Source organism: Mus caroli, unplaced genomic scaffold (genome assembly GCF_978045245.1).
Source record: "Mus caroli unplaced genomic scaffold, Mus_caroli_1 scaffold_4, whole genome shotgun sequence".
Classification (NCBI taxonomy): Eukaryota; Metazoa; Chordata; class Mammalia; order Rodentia; family Muridae; genus Mus; species Mus caroli.
Genome location: NW_028227259.1, coordinates 95,908,310 through 95,925,081, shown reverse-complemented (window position 1 = coordinate 95,925,081; position 16,772 = coordinate 95,908,310). Strand labels below are relative to the sequence as shown.

General features: G+C 41.9%; 1 protein-coding gene across 2 annotated transcripts in view; it reads right to left on the bottom strand.

Moving 5' to 3' along the window:
• Positions 1–16,772, bottom strand: part of Uso1 (USO1 vesicle transport factor) — a 66,986-nt gene that overhangs the window by 20,652 nt on the left and 29,562 nt on the right. For both annotated transcript variants that reach the window (XM_021162717.2, XM_021162718.2), the window contains exons 6-13: positions 16,508–16,610; positions 16,313–16,368; positions 12,560–12,680; positions 9,317–9,495; positions 5,919–6,059; positions 3,024–3,112; positions 2,319–2,473; positions 1,245–1,456 (exon numbers count right to left, since the gene is read on the bottom strand). In XM_021162717.2, the coding sequence (XP_021018376.1) occupies positions 1,245–1,456; positions 2,319–2,473; positions 3,024–3,112; positions 5,919–6,059; positions 9,317–9,495; positions 12,560–12,680; positions 16,313–16,368; positions 16,508–16,610 (1,056 nt within the window). The remainder of the gene's footprint in view (positions 1–1,244; positions 1,457–2,318; positions 2,474–3,023; positions 3,113–5,918; positions 6,060–9,316; positions 9,496–12,559; positions 12,681–16,312; positions 16,369–16,507; positions 16,611–16,772) is intronic.

Genomic DNA, 16,772 nt, shown 5'->3' with positions numbered 1-16,772 from the left:
GTTACTTACAAGGCCCAGACCCCAGCGCCTGAGACTTTCACATCACCACCAGCACACTTACAAAGCTAAGGTGGTAATGGCGGGCACAGAGTTTTCACAACTTGCATGAAAACAGTTGTTTTCAACAGTGACAGAGACCACCACGCATTAAGTAAGTAAAGATTTGAAACACTTAATACAGTTTTCTTTTAAATCACTAAGAGATAAGCAATAAACTGGCAACTAAAGTAAAGCAATTTAAACATCATTCAAATTTCTTCTCATTATAGTCACTTCTAAAGATTTCACTTATAACTTCTATGAATAACAACATTATTTCTTTAATTAAAAAGCCTCCAAAAGCCCTTGGAACTGGGGGTCCAGCTCAGTGGTGGAAGGTGTTTAGTAAGCATGACGAGTTCAATGCCAAGCAGCAACAACATTGACAACAAAAAGTTCAAAACAAAGAAAGTGCAATGTGTGGTGAAAAAATAGTGAAGACCACAGCACAGCATGGTGGGAGCACAGCACAGTGGGAGCACAAGACGGTGGGAGCACGGCAGTGAGGCCCCTCCACTGCTAGAGCAAGTAGCCAGGAGCAATGGGTTTATCCATAACTAAGCTTCCGTCACAATTTTGACTTCACAGCTACATTGTGAGTCAGCATGACTTTAAATGGTCAGAAGGCTAAGTGGATGTGGGCAAATCATGTAGGAAGAGACATGCCCAAGCCTGGCGACCATGCTCCCCTCGTTCTCATTAAGTAGCTGCAGGAACACAGATTTTCATATTTTTCGTCTTTGTCTTGCTAGGCATGTTGAGAACCTCACAGGCACTGGACGTACACACTGTACATTTTGTATATTTAATAGATTGCTATTGTTTGTGTTGGGATGACCAACTGCTTCAGGAGAAAACAGGGAGGCATGTAACTACAAATTGCATCATTTAACTTTCTCTCCTTTACCAACCCAGATTCAGTCACTGAGAAGAGATAAACAACAGGGAAGAGCCCTGGATAATTTAAGAAGAAAGTAAAATTCAAAATACACCTGTGTGGAGACCTTGTGTTTTTATCATAATCAAGTCCTTAACCATTTGACAGAACTATTCCTATAAAATAATTACTGTTTCCTCTCCTCTTCAAAACGTTCTGATTTCAGTGAAGTGGTCAGTCAGCAAGTGCTTCTATCCTTCTCTACTGCATCTTCCAGGCTCCTCCCGAGTCACTGACGCTCACCCCTCAGGAGCCCTGTGGCCCTTACCTGGGAAAGAATGTTGGTGCATTGCTGCAGGAGCGACACCGGAGGGTTGCCGATGCTGGTGGCCAGCTGAACCCTGAGCAGTTGCTCTTTCTGGGTGGCATTCCCCTGCAGCGCATGGGCGAGGGCCACAGCAGCGCACCAGTTAGAGAGAGAGTCTGTCGAAAACAAACCTCCGCAGAGCAGCTGACCGGCTGAGACGGAGTTACCTGTTGCTGCAAGCAGACAGAAATGTTAGACACTGACCACGCGGAATAACCCCACACTCAGGAGGTTTACAACAACCATTTTCTACACACAAATGGTATAAACACTCTTATGTACTTTCAGACACAAAAGGGAAATAGACAACAGAAAGCCACCTCCTAAGTAGGGTAGCTGCACAAAGATGACATATGACAACACTGTAGCTATCAAGCTGATGGTAACAATACAGAAGCCATCTTCGTGGAGAACAGTCAGCACACTAATTCACTACCTCCATCATCTTAGTTTCATTTATAGAGAACAAAGCTTTATGATAATAGCTTTTATACAAGTAATTTTAGTAAAAACAGACTTAAACTTTTGCCAACTTCCAATATTTATGTAATTGCAACGAACTCACTCATGTTTCCAATCACTTGAGTCAAATTGCTTTTAACTTTATGAAAATAGCCTTTTAAACACATCTCAAGTAAACTCAGTACTGGAGAAATCCGTAAATAATGGCTGTATTCTATCACAGAACAATAAGCTGAAACTTTGAGCCTGACTAAGTGGTAGGATTTATCTTCAGAGTGCTAATCACTGCCAACAGCAGCCCTGTTCACTGGTGTTTATTATACACCAGAACCCAGGGTCACAACTCTACCTGTGTAACTGCTATGTGTAATTAATCTTCACAACATTTCTAATGACATCATCCCACGTAGAGACCAACACCAGAACCCCTCATGCTTTAATATAGCGAGACAAGTAGAAAATGCAGACTCAGGTGTGGTCTGTCTTAGCTTCCCTCAGTTACAGAGTGCCTTAGGGTAAAGGCAAGCAAAGGTTTAAACACAGCCTTTCTAATGTTAGAACTGAATTACTTGCCATCAATAGTGGACGGTAGAAGAGTGGCCACGATCTCTCCTTGTCCTTTCTCGTTTTTATACAGGAAGCACTGGAAACAGTAGAGCACGGCACAGCGCAGCACAAACGGCTGCCGCTCGTTGACCATGGACATGAGCAGCACAACAATTGCCGGTCTGTCAGAGTGCAAGGGAAGAGTGATTGAACAGTAGTGCACCCACATACATAAACACCGGTCTGTCAGAGTACAAGGGGAAGAGTGAACAGAAGTGCAACCCACACACATGAACCACTGGCCACTCACAAAGATGGAGGGGCGGCCAAGATTTGTTTGTCAACCGAAAGGCTGGTAGCTGAATCAAGCATTAAGTTCCAGAAGCATACAGTCTTAAATAGCAATATACTTTTACTATCGGACCATTTCCTAACACACACTGGTCTTTAAGAACAGTAAGATGTGGTTGGAGAGATGGCTCAGAGGTTAAGAGCACTGATTGCTCTACCAGAGGTTCTGAGTTCAATTCCCAGCAACCACATGGTGGTTCACAACCATCTGTAATGGGATCCGATGTCCTCTTCTGCTGTGTCTGAAGACAGTGACAGTGTACTCACATACATAAAAATTAAAAAAAAAAAAGGTAAAGAAAAATAAAAGTAACGTGCCCGTGAGACCCACTACACCCGAGACTCCGCTCCTGTGTCCGCCATGCATTTCCTGGTTCCTACCGTGGGGGATTTGAAGGTGCATTCACAGAAGCAAAGTAGTCTTGGTTTACTTGGCAGCCTCGAATAACTTCTGATACAGTGTTTATGGTCTGTCAAGAAAGAAAAACAAAGGCCCACATGGAGAGTAAGTTAAAAGTGAGAATCTGTTTTCTAAAGAAGAAAACGTTACAGCTTGCTTTTTGTTTTTGTTTGTTTCATTTGTTCTATCTAGACAGAGTTCTCTGTGTAGTCCTCCTGGCTGTCCTGGAACTCACTCTGTAGATCAGACTGGCCTTGAAATCACAGAGATCTGCCAGTATCTTCCTCCCAAGTGCTAGGATATAAAGACGTGTGCCACCAACACCTGGCTAAAGCTATCCTTAGCTCCAGAGCCTTGAGAACAGCAGAGAAGTGAGCAGGACAAGCATTCACTCCTTCAGCTGAAGGGAGCAGGTCTGTAGCTGAAAGGGTCACAACTGAGGGGAGGGCTGAGACCCATAAAGTAGGTTTCAGAAAACTAGAATTAAAGAAAGGATCCCGCCGGGCGTGGTGGAGCACGCCTTTAATCCCAGCACTCGGGAGGCAGAGGCAGGCGGATTTCTGAGTTCGAGGCCAGCCTGGTCTACAAAGTGAGTTCCAGGACAGCCAGGGCTACACAGAGAAACCCTGTCTCGAAAAACCAAAAAAAAAAAAAAAAAAAAAAAAAAAAGAAAGGATCCCAAATGTTCTGAAGAGAAACAGCGGGTTTCACTAAGAGAAAATTAGAATTCAAACTGACCACTTTGAAGTTATTTCTTCAAAGTAATAACAGAATGATGTCCCGAAAGTTGAGTGACAGTGATTTCAACCCTGAGTCCCATACCTAGCCAAACAGTAATCCAGAAGGAAGGGAATAATATTTTCTTGTATAAAACAGCAACAACAAAACACCTATTTTGGTGATAATCATCTTTTAGGAAACTTAGTAAAATGAGATAAAGAATCGAGAAATAAGAAGAAGATCCAAGATCCAGGAAAGAAAGGAATTCAAATCAAGAGAGAGTGCAGGAGAGATCCCAGGAGAATGGCAGAAGGAAGTCCCGGGACCAGAGCTGAGCTACAGCTCAGATGGAGCAGGAGGATGGAGGGTTTCCAAGACTAGAGTGGGGCGTGCTGTGCTGAGCAGAGTATAGGATATACAGTTACACAGAGCTACACAATGAAAAAGAACGCAGTCATGGCTCACGTGAGAGTTGGACACATGCTATGTCCTCTTCCACTAGATGCAGTACTGTTTGGCTGAGCAGGAACAGTGCTGGTATACACATTAATGCATAAGCCTCAGCAACGAACAGGGGCTTGTGCCTGCAACCTCAGCACTCGGAAAGCTGAGGCAGGAGTACTACCTGGAGTTCAAGGCTAGCCTGGGCCACAGTGCTAGCCTGCCTCACAAATGTATTTATATATAAATCCCATTAGTTTAAACATACATTCCATACAATCATCCTAGCACGCCAGGAAGAAGTGAAGGAAGAGAGTTCTGTGTTAGGGGGGCTGGGGGCTCGAGGGTTGACTTAAAGGAGAGACAAATGTGACTAAAACCAGCTGGTTTGTTCTAAAACCTTGGCTGTTATTTGCACTTTTAATGTGTATATATTAACTGACAAGTTATAACTTACTTAAAATTTTATTACATTTATTTGTTTGTTTATGCCTGCATGCATGTGCCATGATGCATATATGGAGATCACAAGTCAACTTGTGGGACAGGGTTCTCTCTGTCCTTGGGATCCAATTTATCTCCAAGGTTTGGCAGTAGCATCTTTACTGATGCTTCTTGCCAGCCCAACAAAGATAATTCAAAGTATCTGTATTTCTGTGAACTTACTTCATCATTCTTATAGATAAGAAACAAACAATGTCATAAAAAGAGGCAGACATTTACTATTCTGCGAGTCTTCCTGTTGAGAGGAAGACTAAATAAATTTGTTCTTGAGATTAAACCTGTAAATTGCTCCTGTAAGTGCTCTGAAATAACTCAAGGTGGTTTGCTACTCTACTCTCTTGATTCCAAAAATGCCACAAAATCATGCAAATCAAGAGGTTCAAATCTTTGTGTTCATTTTTAAGAACACTGATGAAGGTGCACAGACCATAGGATATGCCTTTCTTTTCTTTCTTTTTTTTTTTTTTTTGAAATTTTAAAAAAGATTTATTTATTATGTATACAGCGTTCTGTCTCCATGTATGCCTGCTGGCCAGAAGAGGGCACCAGATCTCATTACAGATTGTGATGAGCCACCAAGTGGTTGCTGGGAATTGAACTCAGGACCTCTGAAAGAGCAGCCAGTGCTCCTAACCTTTGAGCCATCTCTCCAGCCCCTAGAGTATGCCTTTCTGAAAAGCCACTGGGTACCTGAAAGATGTCACTTTAGAAAAGTCATGTTTGGGGCTGGAGAGATGGCTCGGCGGTTAAGAGCACTGACTGCTCTTCCAAAGGTCCTGAGTTCAATTCCCAGCAGCCACATGGTGGCTCACAACCATCCATAACAAGATCTGACTCCATCTCCTGGAGTGTCTGAAGATAGCTACAGTGTAACTTATATATAATAAATAAATAAATAAATCTTAAAAAAAAAAAGTCATGTTTGGAGGGAGGAAAGGAAAGGGGAAAATAAGATTACGATATTATAATTTCAAAAACTATGTATTTCTGTTAAATATTTCCAAATGAGGAACATTTCCAGATGATGAGCTAAGGTTAACATTGTATATTATGAATCAAGAGGAAAGACTATGTCTTTTAGAACTAACACTGCCATTATTGTGCAGTGAGTGTGGACGTCATCAGAAAAATGGTTACCTATCACTATTTTTCCTCTGCTAATGCCTAGTTCTGAGGAGTCCCAATTTCTCTAGAGTAGCCTTTTCATTTACCTCTGTGAGGATATCAGCAGGAATCCCAGTAGCCATCAAGATCGTGCAAAGCTGCTGGAGTAGCCCACACTGGAACATGGCCTTCTGGCAGCTACTGGTAGCACCGGGAGGGTTGGTGGGAGATACCAGTACCCGCACAAGCTGTAAAGAGAATAAAATTTGTCTTTAAAGATTTGTAGAAGGTCATGGTGGAGCACACCTGCAATCCTAGCACTCGGGAGGTGGAGGCAGGAGGAGCAGGAGTCCGAGCCTAGCCTACTTGGATGAGGCTGTCTCAGAATGATCCGTAAAGACTGAGACAAAGCTGATCCGTGTGAACAAAGCCGCCTGTGTGGAGCTCTCCCTTATGTGCTCAACAGAGCTAAGTGCTGTCCCTTCTTACTCTATGGCAACAGTGCGAGTACACAAGACATTCTGCTACCTGCTTAACGTTATGCCGCTCAGGTGATTTGAACTCTTACAGTAGCATCTGCTTCAGTCGTTTCTGTACTCAAATAGTAAACAAAGTATTTACAAAATAAGGCCTATTCAATACAAAAGTGAGTTAAGATCCAGGATGGCAGGCTTCTATTAGTATGATCTAATAGCAGAATGGCAGCCTAGCCTGAATTATGATGAATTCCACTAACACTGCAAATAAAGAGAGGCTACAGCTAACAGCTGGAGGCCTGACTCGTGCACTGGGTGGGCGCTGGTCTCATTAACCAAATCCCTATGATTCCATGATGACTCTGAACCTGAGCATGAAATTTCAGAAACAACTAGTTAGGCCCAGTTAAATCTTCAAAATAACTTCAAAATATCCTAAGATATGGCTTATATTATACAAATTAGCCGTATGTTTTATATGCAAAAATCGTGTATACATAATACAGTACTGATGATAATACTTAGGTAATGAAAGTGCTGGACCAATGTCATCCATGACTTTATAGTGCAGAAATACCCGACTAAAACAACTATATCACTGGAGCCGGGCCATGGCGGAGATTCTGCTTCCTGACAGAGAGGACTTTGGAGAGGGCAGAGTAAAGCAGCTTTGAAAAGTGATGTTTCCTTAGGTGTGGGACAGCACACCTTCCCAGCACGCAGGATGCAAAGTCAGGCCAGGGCCTCACAGTGACCGTACTTCCAAACAAAGACTAAAAAATGAGGCCTAACTTAGAGGAAGAGCTCTGACCTCCTTCTCCGGAGGATATTAATTTCAGTTTTCAATGGTTGAGGAATACTACAGGACTCATGTATCCAAATAGAAGCAACAACACACTTCCATTCAGAGCTAACGGAGAATCTGAGAGATAAGCAAACCTAACTACAACTGCAGAGAGAGAGAGTCTGCAGCCGCTCTAACAACATCAACTGTGGCTACAAAGTCAGAAGTCAACCTCTCATCTCTGACGTAGAGAGAATCGTAAGATGAATGGATCTCATTTCCTTTTCTGCAGACTTCACAGTCTTCACTAAGCATAAGAAAGGGATATTTTCAGTAAGGGAGGCAAAACAGGCTTAGTCATTTTTTTAAAGATTTATTTATTTTATGTATATGAGTACCCTGTAGCTGTACAGATGGTTGTGAGCCATCATGTGGTTATTGGGAATTGAACTCCTGCTCTGCTTGCTCAGCCCAAAGAATTATTTATTATCAAATGTAAGTACACTGTAGCTGTCTTCAGATATACCAGAAGAGAGCATCAGATCTCATTATTTAAAGTAAAAAACCCTACAGTGGGGGCTGGAGAGATGGCTCAGTGGTTAAGAGCACTGACTATTCTTTCCAGAGGTCCTGAGATCAAATCCCAGCAACCACATGGTAGCTCACAACCATTTGTAATGGGATCCAATGTCCTCTTCTGGTGTGTCTGAAGAGAGCTACAGTGTACTCATCTACATAAAATAAATAAATATTTAAAAAAACAAAACCCTGCAATGAGCCTACATATATCTGTAGTATATAACACATAGTTTAGAATATACACATATGTAGTGTATGCATAATATGTAGAACTATAATATTGCATTTCTGTTTACATGATATACTACATTAATTTTTTGGACAGTGATATACTTTTTAAACTGACACTTTCTTCAAAAACTCTCTCTCTCTCTCTCTCTCTCTCTCTCTCTCTCTCTCTCTCTCAGTCTCTCTTGTCATGTTATATAAATTGAGAATAATAGGACCGATGTCAGAGAGGAATGATGTTAAGATGAAATATCCTTCAAGCTTTATTTTTCAAATGTTTTCCTGGTTCTGAGGACCCAACCCAGAGCCTTGTGCTTCCTAGGCAAGTTCTCTACCTCTTAATTCCCAAGCCCTATTTTATTCTGTGGGGAAAGAGGGAGGGGGAGGAGGGAGGAGTCTGAATGAAGGGCCATGTGTGTGTTGGTGTGTGAAGAGGTCAGAAGAGGACGTCTGATCCCTTGAAACTGGAATTACAAGCAGATGGAGCCTCCAAATACAAATAATGGAGCCAAGCCTGGCTCTTCTGGAAGAGCAGCAAGTGTTTTTAACCACTAAGTCATCTCTCCAGCCCCTCAAAATCCTGTTTACATGGTACTCTAAGTCATACCATAGATGCATTGGTCCAGGTCCAAAGGACTCCAAGCCAACCTAAGACACAGATACGTCCACATCAGTGTCTACTGCATTCACAACAGCTAAGTTACAGAATCAACACAGGCTCCAACAAGAGTTTATGGTAGTCGTGACTACGTGTTGACTCCAGGTCCAGGATCTCCAACACTCTACTCTGGCCTTCGTGGGCACCACGCATAAGTGGCATACATTCACCCAGATACATATATATATATAAATGAAAATAAAATAAGTATTTAAAACAAAAGGTTGTTTGCAGAAAAGCGAATGCAACTAGAGAGAATCCTACTAAATGAACAGGCCGGTCACAGAAAAAACAAATGTCATCATTTTTTGCCATCTGTGGTTTTTAGATTTTTACATAAATCCTGAGGCATGTGTAAGTATGGATGACATAGAAACAGGAGAACTGAGGAGAGAGGTGAAGAAGGGAGAGTGGGGCAGTATAGGGCACGCATGTGATTAATATTTAATATATACTTTTTCCAAATGTCCTTATGGCAGCCAGTGGGAAAGAGCACCTAATAACCTGAGTTTGATGAAAATGAAATAAAATTACCCTACATGGTGGAGCGCCACACACATGATGTGTGTGACATACATGCTCGAGCACAGACACTAAAATATAATAAAAGTAATGACAATGCTCTTGTATACCACAGTAGACTCACTGAGTCTATAGTGTGGTTTTACACTGCCTCTAAAAAACAACTGAAAACCCTGGGTTGAAAACTGAAGCAATTTAACTTTTGTGGGAAGAATCCCTGACAAGATGCTTTCAGCATGATGTCTGAGGAGCACATACCTGTAGCATTAAATGTAGATTGGTCACTTTCTGTGCTGACCAACCAGAGTTTTCCTCTCCAACTTCAAACCAAGGTTTCATGCGTTGAATATAAGAGCCTTCTTTAAAAAAGTTTTGATTGGAATTGTTGTTTTTTAACAAGTTTTGGAGCAAAATCAAACAATCTTCCACTACTATACCTGGGGAAAGAACATAAAATGGAGGCATTGAGGCTGGCAACATCTGACAAAACTCAACCAGTGTCCTCAAGTGTCCATTTCCACAGTCAGTCAGCATGGCCCAGCCTGTTCTGACCTGACACCTTGTGCCTGAGTCTACACTCTTTCTCGGTCACTACAGTAAGCCACCTTTCATATTCACATGCAAACTTCGATAGCAGGTTTTCAGTGGTGATGATCAAGACCCCGTGATTAGGTTAGACTGCTTCTAGAAGCTTGTCCTCTCCACTAAACTATAATGCACAAACACATGAGTTTGTCAATGTCCTATTTAACTCTGCAGTCCTGGCAGACACAAGAACAGAGACTTCAGCTATATACAAAGTAGCAAAGTACTAAACATTTACTGCCTGACCATCTATCACTCCTTACCCATCTGACAGTGTCTGCCTCTTCTCTGAAAGCCCTCTCATTCATGTCCCTGTCCTCCCACTTCATTCTTCTCCTATGTCTTTAATTACAAACATCAGTGTCCTGGGCAGTTTCACCCACACTACAGCTTCTGTTATCATCACAATGAAATCCTTCCCATTGACCTCTAAGTCTAGACCAACCACCAGCTCCCGCTTCCTCTGAGTACAGTGCTCAAAGCACTCATAGCTCTAGGCCCAAGCACACACACTTTTAGTCTCACAAGATTTATGTTCAGTGGGGTGAATCACTCGCTGACAACCCTGAGGATTAAAAACTGTGAAAAGCAATCTAAATAACTGCGTATAGTTACAGAAAACAGGACACTAGCGCTCCTACCTTCTACCCTTCCCTAAATCCCCTCATTGTCATCCTGCTCTAGTGTGGTGTGTTTGTTACAAAGGATGATCTAACACGGAAGATCACAGTTCACTCTCACCCTGCAAAGCACCATGAGTTCTGACAAACATAGAATCTGTGTTTTTACCAGTACAGTACCAAAACAGAATAGTCTCATCGCTCCAAAACCCCCTACCTATACCGTCCCTATCCAAACACCCAATAGCTGCAAACACTTTGTCCTGCCTCTGCAGTCTCTTCTTAGAAAGCTGCGTCATGGCATCACTCAGCAGCACGTGCTCAGGCTCCCTGTTGCCCTTCTGTTGCTTGGCCACTCCTCTCACTGCTGAGTAGTGTCTCATCATAGGAACCCGTTAGCATGTACCCATACACCTCCTCAGGACATCCTGGTTGCTTCCAAGTTTTAGCAATGTGAATAAAGCAGCTATGAACATTCAAACATCATTTTTTGTGTGGATATAGGTTTTAATGTAATCTGAATATGTAACGGTAATATTATTAGACCTCGCTGTAGGATGTTTAGCTTTGTAAGACATTGCAGTGCCTTTCACACCGATGCGCCCAACACATTCCTGTCTGTCCACCCCCTCAGCAGCATCTAGTAGAGTTGGTGTTGTGGATTTCCCTGTTGCATTGCTATGTAGTGGCGTCTTATTGTTCCGATTACAACTGCCTAATCATGTAATGTTGAGCATTTATTTGAATGTTACTGCAAACTATGGTATCTGCTTTACTGAAGAGTGTGTTCAGACTTTCTGTCTATTTTTTAATTTACTTTTTCTTTTTTACTATTAAGTTTTTAAGTCTTTTTTCAGATATAAGTTTTAGAATATTTTTCTCGCAGTCCATGCCATTACCACATTCTCCTAACAGTATCTTTTGTAGAATACAACTTTCCAATGTTAATAAAGCCCTATTCATCAGCTTTTCCTCCTAAGGCCCATGATTTTGGAACCATTATCTAAGAACCTGCTACTTTGTTTGCAAACTTAACCATGCTATTTGTAATGGTTATTTACTAAGTATATAAATTGACAAAATAAAGGTTTAAAAACATAAGAATTTTATGAAAACTATGTTTTTGTTTGCTTTGAGGCGGGATCTCTAACGTGTAGCTAGAACTCACTCTGTAGACCAGGCTGTCCTCACCCACAGAGATCTACTTACCTCTGCCCAGAGTGCTGGGATCAAAGGCGTGCACCACCACACCGGGTTCAACTAAATCTTTAACCTCAAAGGAAAGCGACCTTGGCCCCAGAATGGTCAACTTTTCTGTTTTATTCCTCCTGAGACTTTTAAGCTGTCAACCAAACAACTTCCTCTCTCTTTAGCGCTTTCTCTTCTAACCTGTCTTCAGGACGCACACCTGTAATCCTAGCAGCTGGAGGCCAAGGCAAAATGATCACAAATTGATGCCAACTAGAGTCACCGATAACATACTGATTGCGTTGAAATGTTTGAGATCAAGTTTGCTCCTGCCTTAAGTTCCTCCATGCTGTAAAGAACAGCTGTGCCTTGCCCCAAGAGACTTCATTTTAAAGCAGCATTAGACTCAGTTTTGAGACTGGAAGGGGACTCTGCCCCCAAGAGACAGGTGAACAACATCAGCTTTGTAGCTCTACCACGAGGCACAGACTAGTTACTGGAGCAGCTATGACTTCTCCAGCTCTCTGAGAAGCTCAGCTTGGTTGATTTTCATATTCATACAGACTCAGTGCTCTATCCCTTTCCCTGGCCTCTGAGACCTCTAACTCTGCTGTCACCCCTTAGCTCTATGTAGTCTACACATTTACTGAGTCTATACATTTATGTTCTGTATGATCTGTGAGTTAATATTAGTAATTAGGACTTTAATAAAAGAACTTCCTTGGCAGAGTGGGAGCATCTGGAAGTTGCTGCCTCTGAAATGACAATGCTCTGGCAGTTATCATCAATACATTCTGACTCTGAAGATGTGAATGTGCTCATCTGTCTCTGACACAGTGCACTCACAAGGCTGACAGACTCCTGCCTTTCTTCTCAGGTAGCTGTTCACAATTCTTCATTTCCTCTACTGGGGAGATAATTTGCTAAGGACTCCTGTCGCACTGGCATTTCCAGGTCCCCTCCCTGGAAAAGACTGGAATCTGTGAAAATCTGAGGTTTCACACGGACATTTGATCCTGGGAGTCGATTCGGCTGGGAAGAGGGGCGTGTGTGCTGCTGTAAGACATAGTGAGTGACTACACAGCAGTCTGCACGGTCTCACTCTTACCTCCGTCACTGTTCCCCTCCTCTGTAATAATGTCCAGCAGTCGCTCAAAAGCATTTTCAAAAGCAACAATTTTCTGGATTGCTCCATTGCTCCTTGTTAATGCCTGCAGTAGTAAGACACCCTTATAGAAAAGAAAGGTGGCATTCAGTTGAGTATGAAATTTATTGGACACCTAAAAATTACTTTAAAATCATAGAATCCTACAGTAAACAGGGCTTTACAAATCCACCTGCTTTGCTTTCTATATACAGAAGGATATAGACAGCAGAGACAGTTCAGTTCCCCTGACGATCATAGATCACATAGGAACAGGACCTTGGCAAGAGTTTACATCTAACAAGTTTCTTCTTACTATATACAGTAAGAACACAATTCTCATTCTTATCCGTCACCATGTAATTTCCACAAGCTGAGAATGATTATAAAGTTCTCATATTTACTCTTTTCAAAATGATAATATAAATCATGAAATACCACTACTACATTCTAACAGAATTTCTACAGAATTCAGGATACCTTGAAAATCAGGCTCCCAAAATCCTACAATTTGATTTTAAATCAGCAAAAAAAAAAAAAAAAGAAATGGAAATTCACACCCTGTACAGAAGGTTCGTGTAGCATGGCTTTTTCTCCCATAGTCTTTTCCGGCCTGTGGCTGGCAAAAATGGCTTCCACAAAGAAAGGGGGCAAGAAGACTGGCTGTCCTGCCACCAAAAAGGTGTGATCCAGGAGTGCACCACTGACATTCCCAGGCAGTCACAGAATAGGCCTCAAGAAGCATGCCACAGGCACCCAAAATCTGGATGTCATGGAGGAGACTGTAAACAGATAAGGACTCAACTAAGCTGTCTGGGCCAAAGGAATAAGAAATATCCCATAGTGCATCATGGTAACTTATGACCCTGTTTACACATTTCAAAATCTAGTCAGTATGGATGAAACCTAAGCCCTGAATGTCAGATAAAGCTACAGAATGGATAAACAAACAAACAAAGGTTAACTAAGTCTGTGCCCTGGCTTTCAGTTTTTTCAGTGTATTGAGCTGTTTATATATCTTTGACACTTATCACTTAAAAGCTTACATTACTCCTTATTTGCCTGTACATCACTTGCAAGCCTAGTGCCTATGGAGGCCATGGGAGGGTACAGGACCCCTGGAACTGGGGTTACAGACAGCTAAGAGCTAACACGCGGGTGCTGGGGATGAATCCAGTCTCTCTGGCAGAGCAGCCGTGCTCTGCCCTGCTCAGCCACCACTTCAGCCCTACTACTCCCAACTTCAGCATCTACCACTCAGCCAGTCCTTCTGAGCCGCTCAGTGACCACAGACAAAAGAGACAATAAATACATGAAGAGGAAAAGCACAGCCGCCGCTTTCAGAGGCTTGGCACACAGGGATGGGAGGGCCACGGTGGCAGGGGGCAGCCAAACGTCTGTACAAGGTTAAGGATGCTGTCAACTCGCTGGGCTCATCCCACCCCTTCCCCGGATTTTCAAATTTTAATACTAACATGAAAGAAAGGTAAAATAGAACTTAAATGTCAAATCTGCCAACATAATGAATGCTGCCAGCTTGAATTTTAACTGCATAAAAGGAAAGAGAAAGGTTTACACAAGTCACACAAACTCATAAAGTGGACAGAAGCTAAATGCCCTACTTACTAGTTGTGTAACTTTAAGCAAAGTGCACAATTCCATGTCTCAGAACACTTATCTGCAAAGTAGAATAATAGTATCTTGGATCCCTCTGCCACACTATTTCCATGGAACACTCTATACACATTAGACTGGCCTCAAACTCCCGTAGATCCCCCTGCTTCTGTCTCCAGAGTGCTGGGGGCTAGCGGCATGCTCTACCACACCTAGATGTCATGTAATTTAGAAGGCGGGAAAACTGCACCTACAGGGTTTACCTGTTTTAAATATCAACACTTATTAGTAGTTTATTTTCCTCTTATTTTGCTGAATAGGTTAACTGAAACCAAAAAAACATACCTATAAAACATATAGAACTAAGATATTAGAGGTTACAACAAAAATAAAACTTAAGCTCCATTAATAAAATTAATAAAGAAAATATGGACAATCATCTCATCTGCTTCAAATACAAACCGAGGCAAAAAGTTAGAAGGAAGAGCCAAGAGCTAAAGAAAATAGACTGAACACATGGTGGGGTGGGGCAGCAGGGGGTGCTGGGTGGGACAGATCAAAGTACCTGATAAGCTTGCATGAAAATGTAATCATTTTAATTTGCACAAAGAGTATATATGCTCTAATAAAGAAATGAAAGAACTGAGGTAGGCATTTGTAAAAACAAATGTAAAATAATTTAAATATAAAATAAAGATTGTTTCTGTAAGTTATGTTGTTATAGCATTTTACTATCTATAATATTGCTTTGCCATAGATACTACAACATTTAAAACTTTCAGATTTTTGTTTTGTTTTTTTTTTTTGTTTTCGAGACAGGGTTTCTCTGTGTAGCCCTGGCTGTCCTGGAACTCACTCTGTAGACCAGGCTGGCCTCAACTCAGAAATCCACCTGCCTCTGTCTCCCAAGTGCTGGGATTAAAGGTGTGTGCCACCACGCCCAGCTCTATTTTTATCTTATGTGCACGAGTGCTTCTTTGATTCTGTGTATGTGCACTATGTACATGGCTGGTACCTGCTGAGAGCAGAAGGGGTGTTGAATGTCCTAGAACTGGACTTACAGAGAGTTGTAAGCTGTATGTGCACTATGTACATGGCTGGTACTGCTGAGAGCAGAAGGGGTGTTGAATGTCCTAGAACTGGACTTACAGAGAGTTGTGAGCTGTATGTGCACTGTGTACATGGCTGGTACCTGCTGAGAGCAGAAGGGGTGTTGAATGTCCTAGAACTGGACTTACAGAGAGTTGTGAGCTGCCAGGTGGTGCTGGGAACTGAACCTGAATCCTATCCAAAAGCAGCAAGCACTCCTAGCTTCAGAGCCATCTGTCTAGCCCCACAACAACAAAGTTTTAAATGAGAAGTTAAAACACGTATTACATGGATCACAGGTCAAGGGTTTGGTTTAGTTCTGTTTCTGCTTCGCATTAACCTGTTACAAAGTTCAAAATCATAAGCAAGGATCAAAGAAAGTATCAGAATGGAGAATGAGTACAGAAGAGTGACATAAAGAAATGAAAATCCTCTGCACACATATTCAATGAAATAAGAAGGAGGAAGCCACGTGCACCGTATTGTAAACCTGTACCGTTCATGTCTCAGAATGTTTACTGTAGGAAGAAAGACAATTTCTGAGGTGGAATTCTATGTCAGCATTTCAGAAGACCATGGAAGAAAGCCTAAACATACAGCAGTAGTACATTTGAATAACAAAATGGTTTGTCTAACTCTACATACTTGCTAAGCACAAGAGAAGAAGTAACACGCCTTACACGTGAGTCTAAACGTTGGCCAACACTCCAACTTTCGGAAAGGAAGTTTTCTTTTTTTTTTTTTTTTAAAGATTTATTTATTTACTATATGTAAGTACACTGTAGCTGTCTTCAGACACTTCCAGAAGAGGGCGCCAGATCTCGTTGCGGATGGTTGTGAGCCACCATGTGGTTGCTGGGATTTGAACTCTGGACCTTCGGAAGAGCAGTCGGGTGCTCTTACCCACTGAGCCATCTCACCAGCCCCCGAAAGGAAGTTTTCTTAACTCATGAAGGTATATTGGCAAAGAGAGAAAATAAGCATCAAGCTCTTTTCTTTCCAAATTAAACTTACATCATTGCGTATAATTTCTCTGGAATCTGCTAGTAAGTCCATTAATCTTGAGACACCTGGAACATACAACATAAGAACATAAAACATAATTACAGGCAAACCAAACGCATGAATAGTGATTTAAGTTAGTTTACTAGGTCACTGCCTCAGTCCTAGGCAGGAACCCTTACTTTGGACTCAGGAGGGGCCACTTACCCATGGGGCTGACTAGGATGATCTGCTGCACGGGAGGCCCTAGCTGCTTTAAAAGAGAAGTCAGGAGTCTCACGCCAGGCCAACGGACGTGGAAATCAAACTCCTGCAATGGAAGAATTTCAGCTGTTTAGCGACTAGAATTGTTATTTTCAAGGAAAACATTATTTTCAACTAATAGTGCAATAATAAACTACAAGAGAAAAACAGAATTTCAGTGAACTTTAAAAATGAATTTTAAGAAATGAAAAGTTAACGTTAATTGAGT